The 14,433-nt window shown below is 40.6% G+C and overlaps 2 protein-coding genes across 2 annotated transcripts; both read left to right on the top strand.

Moving 5' to 3' along the window:
* The first annotated feature begins 312 nt into the window (after nucleotides 1–312).
* chrna5 (cholinergic receptor, nicotinic, alpha 5) lies at nucleotides 313–8,477 on the top strand. Its single transcript, XM_030078726.1, has 7 exons — nucleotides 313–400; nucleotides 4,341–4,492; nucleotides 4,951–4,995; nucleotides 5,988–6,097; nucleotides 6,419–6,596; nucleotides 6,930–7,646; nucleotides 8,209–8,477. Exons 1-7 carry the CDS (start codon nucleotides 313–315, stop codon nucleotides 8,365–8,367), a joined length of 1,449 nt encoding a protein of 482 aa, XP_029934586.1. The 3' UTR covers nucleotides 8,368–8,477.
* Nucleotides 8,478–11,129: 2,652 nt separating this feature from the next.
* On the top strand, nucleotides 11,130–13,805 carry LOC115378464 (UDP-glucuronosyltransferase 2B4-like). The gene is made up of 2 exons (XM_030078725.1): nucleotides 11,130–11,167; nucleotides 11,457–13,805. Exons 1-2 carry the CDS (start codon nucleotides 11,157–11,159, stop codon nucleotides 13,057–13,059), a joined length of 1,614 nt encoding a protein of 537 aa, XP_029934585.1. The 5' UTR covers nucleotides 11,130–11,156; the 3' UTR covers nucleotides 13,060–13,805.
* The last annotated feature ends 628 nt before the right edge of the window (nucleotides 13,806–14,433 follow it).

Below are 14,433 nucleotides of genomic sequence, written 5' to 3'. Positions count from 1 at the left end.
ACTTTGTTAGTGAGGATTCTTTCACAGCTCTGCAAACCATAACCTATGCTATTTGCTGGATGCTTCTATTCAAACTGCTTCACAGACGATGATTACATGCATTTTTGGCGACAGTGAGCAGGGAATTTGAACTCTTAACCCAAGGCAGCATTCACACAAAGCTCCACCAAGTGAATTACTGTAGCTCTGACTTTAGACAGCCTATGCTTTGCCTGGTCACTCTTTTTTTTTTTTTTTTTTTTTTTTTTTAAGGTTCCAGCTCTGTGATGCCCCAGGGACCATCCGTGTGGATCTGGTGCCACCTCTGATACCATGCTGAGAGCAGGAGGTGCTGCCGCCTCTCTTGCCCTGCTGCTGCTGCTGCCGCTGCTGTGCTGCTGCCACCTGTGCCACTCACTGCGTAAGTTATCCTGCCGTGACTGGAGTTGCCTCTTCAAGTTGGGATGTGATAGACGCTCAATGTGGGGCATGGCATTGAGATAAGCTGGACACTAGCAGATCGAGAAACTAAGTGGTAGTGGGAGTTGGCAGGCGGACAGTTGGGAGACAGAGAGCACTTGCCAGTTCAGATTCAATTTCGTAAACAAAGAAAGAAGTAGTGTCTTAACCATTTTTCTTTATGTGCGTGTCCAGCAAAATGGGCTTACACTTACCTCTAATGAGTGGAAGACCACCCAAACTGGAACAAATTTTGTCCTAAAACCAAGAAACTTACCAATACAGTCTTTAACACATGATGTTATCAAGTCATAAAACCTGGAGCTGATCCATTGATATTTAATGGGGACAGATCATCCAAGGCTTGAGCTCTGTTAAGCACAAACAAGAAAATGACAGTGAAGCAAGTTGGTGAATGGAAAATGCGCATGTAACCTTCCCTGCCACTGAGGGAAGGTTGCATAAGAGCACGTTTCTCATAAAACCGCTGGGTTGAATAAGTCAACAAATGACTCCGAATTAGAGGTGGGTCAGAAAATAATGTCGTAATGCCAGTAAAACCACCGTCAGAAGAGCAGTTCAGCTCCAAATTCTATTTCCTGATGAATCATATACAGTCTTCGTCATCTTGTTTCAAAATTTCAGACTTTTCATGTTGAAATATCAGTTTTAGGGTGCTATGTTTAGGTTGACCATATATATTTGTGATAGTAGATGTTTGCCTCCATAACAAATCTAAACACTGACCAAAACTTTGCTCATCTACCCAGAACCTACAGTCTGTCAACAAAAATGTATTGCTTCACCATAGCATAGGTCTCTTGCTCACTGGAGCTTTGATAGACTTGTTCATGTTGACAAATCAAGACAAACTTCATAATCATAGAAAATATAGTAAGTGAATTACATTTCAACTTGGATTTACTCTTTAGAGGCACTATTGTTGGAGCAGACAAGCATATCATTCCTAGATGAAGAAAAAGAGCTTGTTGATTAACTGTGGACGGCCTCTTATTTGAAAACCTTTCTTTTTGTTAGCCAGCTGATTTAGAGTGCAGTAATACAGTGCAGCTACAATATGTCACTGCCAGCAAACCACACAAGTACTCATTTAAGTTTTCTTGTCAGAGTAGGAATGTGTAAATGTCAAATGTAATTCATTGAGAACTAAAGGAACCTCTGTGAAACAAATGTGTGGTTTTGGTGTCAGTCCCTCAGAGCTGGAGAGAACTGTTCAGATTCACCATTTTGAACTGATGTCCAAAAATCATGCAGAGAGAAATCAATCATAGATGAGGCAGATATTCCAGTTCCTCCCCCAACAGCAACCTCAATGCAATGTAACGCACGACATGTGTTTTAAATATTTTGTCGACTGGAAAACTTCTGCTATATCAGTTGGTATTGCTCTCTCCACCTACACCTAAAACGAATGGCTGGATGAAAAATTTCGAACAATTTCTCCAGGGACTGTAAAAACATTTCCTACATTTCTGAGAAATGTAGTAAATTACTACCAGGGGTACCCAAGAAGTAGACGAGGCCCTCTGAGTGAAAGTAGATACAATACAGAGTGTAAATGATACCACTCAGTCACAAAATATCTTGATTTTTAAATGTAGTGTCTACTTTGTTGGTATCTTATTCAAACATTTTAATCAGATGTGAAGAACAGTATATTACAAATATGTAGCTGTGAGATTCTCCAAAACAGGTTGAGGTAAATTTTGAATTCAGTTTTTATTTTCACCGAGTCTGGTAGCAGTGGAGTTCAAACTGTGGATTATGAAGCACACTGTTCAGCCGGGCAAGATGCCGGAGAGAAGCCGAAGAGATGATGAAACTGCTGATAACACAGTCATTGATTGAGGATGTTGCAGCCTCGTCTCTATTGATCCACAGCCTTAGAGGGCGACACCATGGCATTAATGTTCCTGGCTTCTGTCATCCCTGAGGTGGATTTCCAAACTCATTCTTCATCCATAAAAATTGCTCATTGCCATCTTGGGGAATCATTTAATGAGCAGGCTGTGAGAATGTGCATCAGAATGTAATCGATATTTCCCACTATGCCATTGAGCTTTCTTCTTCTTCTTAGGCTGTGGGACTGCTACGTAAAACAGTCGGTCTAAACATTATCTTATACGTCACTCTGCATTTAATGCTAAACTGCATATGCTTTTGTTGAAGAAAAGCTGCCAGGATTTATAAATGGAAGGACATTTACCTGGGATCACTATAAATCAGGCAGCCCAAATGTCCTTGAGGCTGAAGAGGGACTCCACAGTCTCTTTAAATAATATCTGGTCTACACTGAGATTTGAAAATACTGGTAAAACACCATTCTTTCAATTAAACAGACTGAGCCAGATGTACCCATATAAAAGCTGTGATTTTTTTTTTTTATTTCAGTCATAACGGGGTACTGTAGATGAAGAAGGTTCAAAAGGATTTTTAATTAAGCCTCTCCACCCCTGAGATATGGATTGTTAAAAAGTGGCTATATCTCATTATCGCCAATGTGTTTCATACATTTTATATAACCCGGTTGCACAAACCAATGTGTTCTGGTGTCTTGGGCTTTCCGAGGGATTCAGCATTACTGCCACGTCACTGTTGTTACACTGTTGTTGCACTTCATGTAAATCTTACAGAGCCAGTCTCTGTTTCACACCCACAGGCCTTGTTTCTACAGATAAGAGAAAATGCATATCAACTATGACTTCAAATCAATTCAAATGTTTATAGTCCATTAGGGCAAATATTTAAAAGTATTAAAAAAATATATACATCACTTCATTTTTTACCAGAGAGCAAGCATTAAGAGGGTCGACAGCTGATAACATGAGTGATGCAGTCAGGTGGTACAGCATTACATTGGAGGTGCATGTTATTATTCATTTTAATCATAGAGAGCTCTTGGTGGTTCAGTCATTTTAATCACTTGTCAATAGACTTGTAGAGTTAGTTACAATTTCTAGCTGGTTACAAAATAAAGTTAATCAAAAGATGAAGGCTCCAGTTTTTAAAGTTGAAAACAGTGGAAAACTTTATAGTTATCAGTACTGCACAATGCATTTTCTGGTATAGATTTTTAAACAGAACACAGTGAATCTTTAGAAAACCAGTTCAATCTCGAATCTTAAAGATGAAGGATGGTAGAGAAAACATGGCCTTGTGTTTTTGAGGTGCTTCTTGTGGCAAAACAGTGCTTAAAATGAAATGATGTCAGTTTGTACACGAAGCCTAAAGCAATACCTCATCTAAAGCATTACCCTGTCAAGCACCACAGATCAAACCCTTTGAGACAGATTCATTACTACCAGAACAGTGAATATCAGTCACGAAAAAACATAACACAGCTGAACTGAGACAGAAAAGCAGCCAAATTATGTCAAGTCATTCCGACTTGACACTGAATACATCCCACACAATATCTTCTCCTTCCTTCTGAGAATAACTCAGTCAGTTACTGAGGAAATTAAACTGCAAATCGAAGGCTGGGATCTCGGTGTAGTGGTGCAAACCTTGAAACTATTGCTGACATCGTGTTGGATCAGAGTTGGATAGCAGACATGTGTCAAGTGTAATTGAGAAATTGATTTCCAGGCTTTCCTGCGTAAAGTGGTTGTTGAGGGCAATTCCCAACTGCAGTATGTATTCAGTTTATGTGATTTTTTTTTTCACCTGCAAACATGAATGCTGTGGTAAGGCTAGGGGTGTGAGTAGTGTGCTATTTGAAAGCAATGCCAGTGTTGGAGCTGTTATTGTGCGTGGAGCCAGGGACTATGAATCAAAGGTGTCATGTAGTGTTTGCTTAGCCAGCTCATGCACTGTAATGGGTTTAATAATGCCTTTTAATTATACTATTTAACCCCTCCTGTGTTTCCATACCTCTTCAGGGCCCCCAAAACTCTCCTCCTATGCAAAAACAGAGGACAAGTTGTTAAAAAACCTCTTCAGAAACTACCAGAAATGGGTTCGGCCAGTGGAGTACCTAAATCAGACAGTCCGTGTGAAATTTGGACTGGCCATCTCCCAGCTTGTTGATGTGGTAAGTTTAGAAAAAAAAAAGGACTAATATTGGTACATCTCAGATAATATTGTATGGTGTATGATCATTACACTTGTTGAATATGGAAGTAGTATAACCCAGGTTAGAGAAACAGACTTGAGACTAGACAGTTCCTTGTTAGAATTTGTGGACAGTTTAGGAAAGTCGGGGTGATGCTCTTCCCTGCCTGGACAGCTATTTTGAATGCCCTTGCACAAGGCACTTAAACCCTATTGCTTCAGTGGGGCCTCCACTGTCAACACAAATAGTGTAGTATGTATTTCATGTGAATGTGAGTAATTGAGGTGCGAATGTTAAGTGCATGAATGAGAAGGAAAGCCGTTCTGAAAAATAGCATGCATGCTCTTTCAGACACCTTTCTCTAAATAAAGGGTATAAAAATGTTTCAGTTTGGCTGCGATTTAATTCAACTTTAAATGGTTGTCTCTTCTTCCAAGGATGAAAAAAAACAACTCATGACAACCAACGTGTGGATGAAAAAGGCAAGTGAAGTATTTCATTCTTTGTGCAGATGAATGCTGGATGATGTGTATGGACAAAAACTCACACACACACACACACACACACACACACAGAGCGAGAGAGAGAGAGAGAGAGAGAGAGAGAGAGAAAGAGAGGGAGAATTACTTATACTGTTGTTTAAGCAGGGTTGTCAGTGCTCTTTGGTGGCAATGGAGATGTTCTAACACAAACTTGGGCTAAGATGGTATTTAGAAGGTCAGCCTGCCAGCCACCCTCTCAGCCTTTCCATCTATACCCCCTTTTTAATCTGCTCTGCTGGCATTTCAGTGACAGCTCTCATCTATATCACTCCCTAAGGCCGACCACCATGCCCTGTGCCCACGCATCTGCCACCATTTGTTGCCTCCTCCCTGCCCCCATCAGCTTTACTCAAGGTGTTACATGTCCTTTGTGCCACAGAGCCAACAAAATTTCCTTACAGACCAGACTCTGCCATTCAGGTCAGCTGTTCCCTTTCACAATGATGTATTATATCATACAAAAAGGGTGATGGAGGGGTCACGGTCGTTATGAAAACATCTATCTATAAGAGCTGTGATGGGCAAGATTTGAAAAGTATCCTTTTTTTTTTGCATTTGGTGTTCACCGTTGTTTTACACTAGCTTAGAACCAAACACAGCTGTGAGAATGAAAGAGGCATTATTCTGGAGCTATCAAAAGGTATTCCAATGTTATTTTTCCCATGCATCCTCTGTGTTTCTGCAACTTGAATTCATATAATGTGCTTGTAAGGAAATAGTCTTGTGATGGAATAAATTTTGCTATATCCGCCTGCATCCGCCTGCCACAATAAGGTTAGCATCATGAGAAAAATGTATTTTAAAAGGTGCAAAAAATATTTGTCATTAGTACACTGGATGCCAGAGAAAATTATGGCACACAAACAACAAAAACAATAAGCGATTGCTTGTAGAGATGAAGGAAATTACTTTTTTGTTTTTCCTATGCGTAGGAGTGGCTTGACATGAAGCTCAGATGGAACCCTGATGATTACCTGGGCATCACAACTATCCGAGTCCCCTCTGATACCATCTGGCTCCCTGACATTGTGCTATATGATAAGTACGTGTCATGGTGCATGGAGATGAACCGCTATGCATGTTAAAAATGTACCTGAAAGGCAGTTATGACCATAAAGACATGTTGGACCTTGCTGCACATTGATAAATATGTGAGTCTGAAAATTTTAAATCCAGAGTGAACAGAGCATTTCGCATCATAACATCCTCCGCCAGTGAAAAGAACCTTAGGAGAAACATGCAAATCTGCACAAAACCCAAGAAAAAGATTTTGTAGTAGCTATAACTATGACTACTGCAAAAGCTACAACCATGACCAGTCTTTTCACCTTTTAAGTAAAGTCAATGTCATTTGATTCAACAGTTCAGATGGGCGTTTTGAGGGTACTGTCACCAAGGCTGTTGTTAAGTACGATGGCACCATAACATGGACACCACCAGCCAATTACAAGTCAGCCTGCACCATCGATGTCACGTTCTTCCCCTTTGACCTCCAGAACTGTTCCATGAAGTTCGGTTCCTGGACCTACGACGGCTCCCAGGTTACTGTACACTAAGTGAACAATATATTAGAAACACCAGCTCTTTCAGTGAATAGATGAATGATGTGAATCCAAGTAAGGGCCATGATCACCTTTTGATTTCACTGTTTAATTATGACTCCAAAGAAACAGTTAAAGAAAGATTTTTAAACTGTGAGAAAACTTAGATATGGTCACATGGACTGTGCAAAATTAGATGCAACTTAAAATTAGGGGATTCTTCCAAATAGTTGTCAAATAAGTGTAATAACAGACATTACTCTGATATCTATGAGCACTCTACATGAAGGCATAACCACTGAATGGCACGATATTCCTATCTTTATTCAACAGGTGGACATCCTGCTGGAGGACGTCCATGTGGACAAGCGGGACTATTTTGATAATGGTGAATGGGAGATAGTGAAGGCCACAGGCAGTCGTGGTCTAAGGATGGATGGCAGTTCAACCTATCCCACCATTACCTACTCCTTCATCATCCGCAGATTGCCACTCTTCTACACCCTCTTCCTCATCATCCCCTGTATTGGCCTGTCCTTCCTCACTATCTTGGTCTTCTATTTACCCTCCAATGGCGGTGAGAAGATCTCCCTCTGTACCTCTGTTCTGGTGTCCCTTACTGTTTTCCTCTTGGTCATTGAGGAAATTATCCCTTCCTCCTCAAAGGTTATCCCTCTCATAGGGGAATACCTGGTCTTCACTATGATCTTCGTTACGCTTTCGATCATCATCACTGTTTTTGCCATCAACATCCACCATCGCTCTTCTTCAACGCATCATGGCATGGCACCCTGGGTGAGGCGGCTTTTCCTGCATCGATTGCCCAAGCTTCTGTGCATGCGCAGCCATGTGGATCGCTACGCCACAGCTGGAGTGACCAAGGCAGGACAGGCAGGGCGAGGGGGAGCAGGAGGAGTGGTGGGATTGGGCATGATGAAGGGCTCAGCACCAGAGTCAAAGCCTCTCTTCACCCGACATAACCTGCAGGCAGCTTTGGACTCTATTCGCTACATAACCATGCACGTTGTAAAGGAGAACGAGGTCAGAGAGGTGAGTACATTGTATTAACATCATTTGGTGGCTCTCCGTTCTGTCCCCTTGTTCAAAGCTGATGTGAAGCAAATAAAGGTAAAATGTAATAATATGCTGAAATTCATTTTTCAGTTGTAGATCGAAATGTGGGCTGGAAGGTTACTGGTTAGCATGCACATCTAAGAATAAAGCTGCACTACCTCAAAATAATAATATAGTCTGCACACTATAGAGCTCACTCTCAAATTGTCACGACACCTTATGGGTGGTAAATAAATTACTGGAAGCATATACATTGTGTGTGGACTATTATTATTTTGATGCAGCAGATCTGCTTCAATTTTCTCCCAACTGGATGAAATCAGGAGCCACTGTGTGATAATTAGAATTCTGTCCTAATTCATTTTTGTAAGCTGGAAAGTATTATCCACCTCAGAGTAGATTTTGTAGCAGACTCCAACACAAAACAACCTGCCTGCAGCTCTCATCATGCATAACTATTTACTACAGTATCCACTGAATGACATTTTGAACTGCCAATATCAGGAGTGGACACTGAGTTGTGCTTCTTTTGGTGTAGGTGGTGCAAGACTGGAAGTTCGTAGCCCAAGTTCTGGACCGAATGTTTCTGTGGGCCTTCCTCCTGGTGTCAATCCTGGGCTCCATTCTGCTCTTCATTCCTGTTATTTACAAATGGGCCAACATCATTGTTCCCAACCATGCTGGTATGAGCATATAAAGACCAAAGTTCAAGTAACCACAAATATAGGCAAAGCACATTAAGGGCTCACTATGTGTCCTATCTGAGGTATTGCTCATGTTTTAAAGGGATTTCTACTCAGATGTGGTACTGCTCTAATTATCCACAGTCTTTTTTTTTTTTTTTTTTTTAAACAGCAACTGTGTTAAAGTTCAAGCTGCAGAATTTGGCGCCTTGTACGCCGTGTAAATCACACAGAGAAACAAGTTGTTGTTTTTTTTGTTGTTTTTTTCACAGACTCAAGCTATATCAGAGTTTGAACATAAGTGAAAGAACTCAAATGATAAAAATAGAATGTTCTACCACTTACAAGAATTCCATATTCAGATTTCCTATGCATTTGTATTTCATTCTCATGAATTAATAAATTTCAATATATTACTATTCCTTACATTATCCCTTTGCTGTTTTTACCCTGGTAAAAGCATGAAGTAGATACTTCGGTTAGCACTGTGTCTGCTGCAGGTAGACACAAAATGTTGCAGTGCTGCTTATGTTCCTGCAGGTTACAGGGCAAAATGATGGATACCTCTGCTGCAATGGGCAAATGCTGCAACAAGGCTAGATGTAAGGAAACAGCATGCACCAAACGTGGGAGGTCACCTATTTGCAATGAGACACTAATATTGGCACTAATAGCCTATACACTCCATTTTCACCTTACAGATGACATCGTTAAGCAGTTTAAGATTATAGTGTCATTTTTTGATGTTCTGCTGTCTCTCTGCCTATTTTCTCTGCCTATTTCTTAGCCTTGAGGCCCGTTTCCACCAAAAGGTTCCTGGTAGTATTTGGGGGGCAGGAGCTACTACAGGAACGTCCTCTCGCTCGGCCCTCTCAACTGCCGTGTCTCCACTGAGAGGGCGAAGTAGGAAGAAGGTTCCTGTAAAGTTAACAGGCGGTTGCGCGACCATGACCGGGGCATCAAAATGTGTGTTGTTAAAAAAGCGTGTTGTTAGCGTTAGCTAACGTCCGCTAAAGCTAACGTTAGCGTCCCTAAAATGTCAACGTCAGCATTGTTTCTAATAAAAGAGCTGCATCTTTCAGAAGGTGGTATGTATTTCTGTGCAGTTTCAGATTGCCACAGTGACACAAGTGCATCAACAAAAGTAAAATAATTATTATTCAAAGGTCAACCACTTCACCAGAGGGAGCAATGCTGGCACTGTTTAACAGACAGAGTCATCCACCCATATCAAGATATGGGTGGAAAGTCTGCTTGGTTGAGAAGGGTATGATACTGGTTTGGTCCGCCTGGTGTTATGATGCAACTCATTGGTTTTCTGGCTTGCTCATAAATATTCATGGATGGGCAGCTGGCCTCATTTTTAATGTAGCAAACAGGTGGACAACCCACATGTCTTACATGTTCATGACAGGCATTACATCACATGTATGACTCACATCTACAAATAGGACTGCAGTTTGTTCCAAGGCTCAGTTTGTTTGCTCAGTTTGTTCCAAGGCTCATGGTCTCCTATTTTTTTTTTTTTTTTTTTTTCTGTAAACACTTCTTGACAAGCGAGCTATACATTTTTTTTTATATTCATCTGATTTGGAGAAAGTCTTCCAGCTGCCCACAGCTGCCGCCATTTTCTACAGTAAATCATTCCAGCAGAGCTGGGTGAGCATTGCCCTGGGGTAAAGATATTGCCATGAGTCTGGTAAGGCAACTGCAGTGAAAATATCACACTTGTTGGAAATAGCGCTGTAACAATATGTGACCAAATGTTTTCATGGCTAACTCTTGTGGAGCTCTCTTGCTAAATCTCACACTTTGGAGGCTTGTTGCAGCAGAGTTGATGTGAAAAAGTCCCTGACAGATGCCATGGCTGGCTACGGCTCCATATTTAGATGGAAGCCTTTGCATTGGCATGCCAAGCTAACAAGCTAACAGTTGCCCAGTGCCCACCATTTGTTGAGCCTTGCAGATTTTAACAGGTGCAGTTGACAAGTCAATAGAGCTTTTCCACTGCAGCCATTTTGACATGAAATAGCAGGGTAAAGATAGTTGTTACTGATGACATTAATTAAGGTTCAGTTCCATTTAGATGAAACAGATTCCAGTGAGCCGACATGCACAACACCATGGCCCTTGCTGGCCCTATTTTCATGTCAAAATAGCTGCAGTGAAAAATGTTTGTCAAACAGGGCGGCAGAAATCAAACTCAGGTCATGTTCTGATTGGATCACCACAACTCTTGCATGTGAAAATAATTTTGAATCCCTCTCCAACAAAACCATTGTCTTGCTCTCAATAAAATTTTCATGTTTAACGAAAATGTAAGCACGGAGCAGAATTTTTTAAACCTGCATGTCTGATTAATTTTGTCATTCAGAATCACAATTAAAATACTTGTTAAATACCACTATATGGGTAGGGACTCAAACTATCATTTAAAAAGCCCACAATGTCACACACAATCATGCGCCATTGTTATTTCCCTCGCTTTTTCCACTCTTTGCAGAAGAGTGAAATGGAGTGTTGCTGGGTACACAGCTATAGAGTAAAATTAATATTCTAAGAAAAAAAATTCCACAAATCGACCTACAAGAAATAAGTAGTCATAATACATCTCTGCTCACCTCAACAAAGCGGCCACATTGTTTTGAAAGCACTGCTGAAGAAAAACAGCCTCAAATCTGTACTTACTCATAATCCACTTATGTGAAGCTTTCTGGAATTAGCAGTTATGTATTCAGTGGTACCTGAGTTTTTTTCTTCCATCTACAGAGGAGTTTATGAGTCGCACACACAGAGCTGCTTGATGCTGAACAGGTATGTTGAAATTAATCCTGTATTCATTTACTGAATTGATATTTTATCAAGGGCAATCCTGAATATGTAAAATACCTCGGGATTATGTGAGTTTGTATTTCAGGTAATTAAGCAGTCTCATTCAGAGTGCCTTATGGAACGAGCAGACAGGATTTCAGTATCAAGTGGTACAAGGACACTTCAGAATGGCTTTTGCTGGGATAAAAGCATGAGGACTTGTGCATGTACATTACTATTTGCTGTAATGTTAAGCCTTATAATTTTTTTCCCTCTTTTGTTGAAATTTCAGATCAAAGATGAGCCCACATGCAAATTTCAGATCATATCTACTCTTTTCTGTTCTATTCATGCCTTGGACAATTTGTCAAGGAGGCAAGATTTTGATTGTTCCTTTAGAGGGAAGCCACTGGGTGAACATGGACATCTTCATCAAAGCTCTCCACTCTCGGGGCCATTCTGTCACAGTGATACGGACGACCAAAAGCTGGTACATCAAAGAGAGCTCTCCACATTACGATTCAATCACCATTCCTGTCACTGAAGGCTTTGATCCTGAATTTGTAAACCCAATCCTCAGGAAAATGATTGATATAGAGAGGGGAGATAGCTCACTGATAAACTTTGCAAGTTTGCAAGTAGAGATGTTTAGTGCAATGTTAAATATTCATAGAATGGTGAACAAAATGGCTACAGACATGTTTAGAGATAAATTCTTGATGAATAGCCTAAAAGAGAGCAAGTACGACCTGGTGCTTACTGACCCAGCATGGGGTGCAGGTATTATGCTGGCTCACTCTCTTAAACTTCCTTTAGTATATAATGTTAGGTGGATAACTAGTGGGGAGGGACATTTGGCCATTTCACCTTCACCTTTATCTTACATTCCAGTGACTGGGTCAGGACTCTCAGACAAAATGACTTTTGTACAGAGAATCAAAAATCTGTTTTTCTACTTTCTTTGGCAAGTTCAGGATAGATTGTTAATCCAACCTCAGTATCAAGCTGTTTGTGACGAGTTTTTTGGATCAGATGTTGACTTTTATGATCTAGTACAGGAGGCTGATCTGTGGCTCATGAGAGTTGACTTTGTGTTTGAGTTCCCTCGCCCAACAATGCCTAATGTTATCTACATGGGCGGGTTCCAGTGTAAACCTGCAAAACCTCTTCCTCAACACCTGGAGGACTTTGTCCAGAGCTCTGGGGAGCATGGAGTCATCATCATGTCTCTGGGGACTTTTGTCAGTGAACTACCTGGTGATATTACAAAGGCCATAGCTGCAGCTTTTGCCAAATTACCTCAGAAAGTCATCTGGAGGCATAAAGGTGTCAGCCCAGAAACTCTGGGCAATAATACTTTACTAGTTGACTGGATGCCGCAGAATGACCTTTTAGGACATCCTAAAATAAAACTGTTTGTGGCTCATGGAGGAACCAATGGAGTTCAAGAGGCCATTTATCACGCAGTGCCAATTGTGGGCCTACCTCTGTTTTTTGATCAATATGACAACCTCCTTCGTCTGACAGAGAGAGGAGCAGCTAAGATGTTAACCTTAGCGACAGTGGACAAAGACAACAACTTCCTTAAGGCCTTACAGGAGGTCCTCCATGAGCCGTCCTACAGGATGAACATGGAGAGGCTCTCCAGGCTGCACAGAGACCAGCCAATCAAGCCACTGGACCTCGCCCTCTTCTGGATAGAGTTTGTCATGAGGCACAAAGGTGCTGCTCACCTGCGCACAGAGTCCTACAAGATGCCTTGGTACTCCTACCACTCTGTAGATGTTATTGTCTTCTTAGCAGGAGTTGTGCTGTTCATTCTGGGGACTTTTGCTGCCATAATCAAATGTCTGTGCTCTAGACTGCGTTTGAGAACAAAAAGTAAACGTGATTAACTGTGACACAGCATTTGTTGTTGTTTGATTTTAATAATTTCAGTTGCAAACAAACTGTCCAACAGTGTCTAACAGAAGGCCTTGGTGTTACTACCACTATAAATGTTCTTATGTTCTTGCTTGGAGAAGTGCTGTTTCTATTTTCATCTCAGTGTCTTTTCATTTCTTTGTTTACAGATTACAATGTGTTGTAAACATAAATTAGAGTACTAATTTAAGCCATACAGAAGGATATTGCCTTCACTTGAGATTTTTTTCTGAATTATCAATACAATCATCTTAGAACTCTGAGGAAAATGTTCTTGTCAATTTAGAAAAAATTGAGCATATTTGTTTCCATGAAAAATGTTCTCATAATTGTCCAGAATATAGTGAAGGATGACTCTTTTTACCACATTACTATTTCCACATCTGTGTAGAGCAATGCCAGTGGTTTTACACCACTCAGCTCTCAAATGTGCATGTCTTCATAAAGGGGACTTCATTGCGGTCCATTGCAGTCCTGCTGTAATATCCCTCCCTATGTACAGGATTTTTGAATGAATGACATTAAAATCTGTGCCAGACTGCACTGAAGCTGTTCTGGCAGTTTGTGATGCTCCAACAACTTATGAATAAGACATGTTATGTTGATTTTTCTTTTAGTTTGTTACTCATCTGTAAATTTTATGTATTGAAATTATGAGCAATAGCCTACATGTTTGACTTAATTTTCAAACAAACAAACAAAAATGTTTGTGGCTATTGCTGTTGTTTCATATGTTTCCATTGTTTTTTGTCTGAAACTAATGTCCTGAGAGGAAGGATAAATCTGTCAGATATGAGCTGAATTAGTTTGACGGCCGATCATATGACAGTTTGGAAATTACTCTGCAGTGGCATTCATTTTCAAATCAGGGTTTTACCCCCAAAGAGCTGGCAATAGGTGGACGTCTTTATCAAAAGTAGTGCCGACTCTCAGTTTGCACAAGTCATGTTCTGTTCATTTGCATTTACAAATATGACTGCAATCCCAGCTCACTCCGCTGAGGCGCTATAGCCGAATCAGCACAATGCACCTTGAAAAGCACTTCAGAGGGGGAAAAAAAAACAAAAAACAGAAGGCCTTTGAGTTTTTATAAACCTAAAGCCTTTCAGAAACTCCAGGAGACTGTGAGTCGAGGCAGTAGACCATAAACAAAGAGATAACCTTTCTCACTCCAGCCTCATTTTAATAGATCAATTATTTATGACGTATCTCACGTCCTTGCTTCCATTTCTTCTGCCAAATGATGTTGTCATACAAAATATGAAGTGACCTTAAAGAAACACAATAAATCTCCCCACATCTCATATTTCCATTCCACTTTGATGTGAAGCACAGCAGGTTTTTTA

The sequence above is a fragment of the Myripristis murdjan genome, chromosome 3, assembly GCF_902150065.1.
Source record: "Myripristis murdjan chromosome 3, fMyrMur1.1, whole genome shotgun sequence".
NCBI lineage: Eukaryota > Metazoa > Chordata > Actinopteri > Holocentriformes > Holocentridae > Myripristis > Myripristis murdjan.
This window is presented reverse-complemented; position numbering and strand designations above follow the sequence as displayed.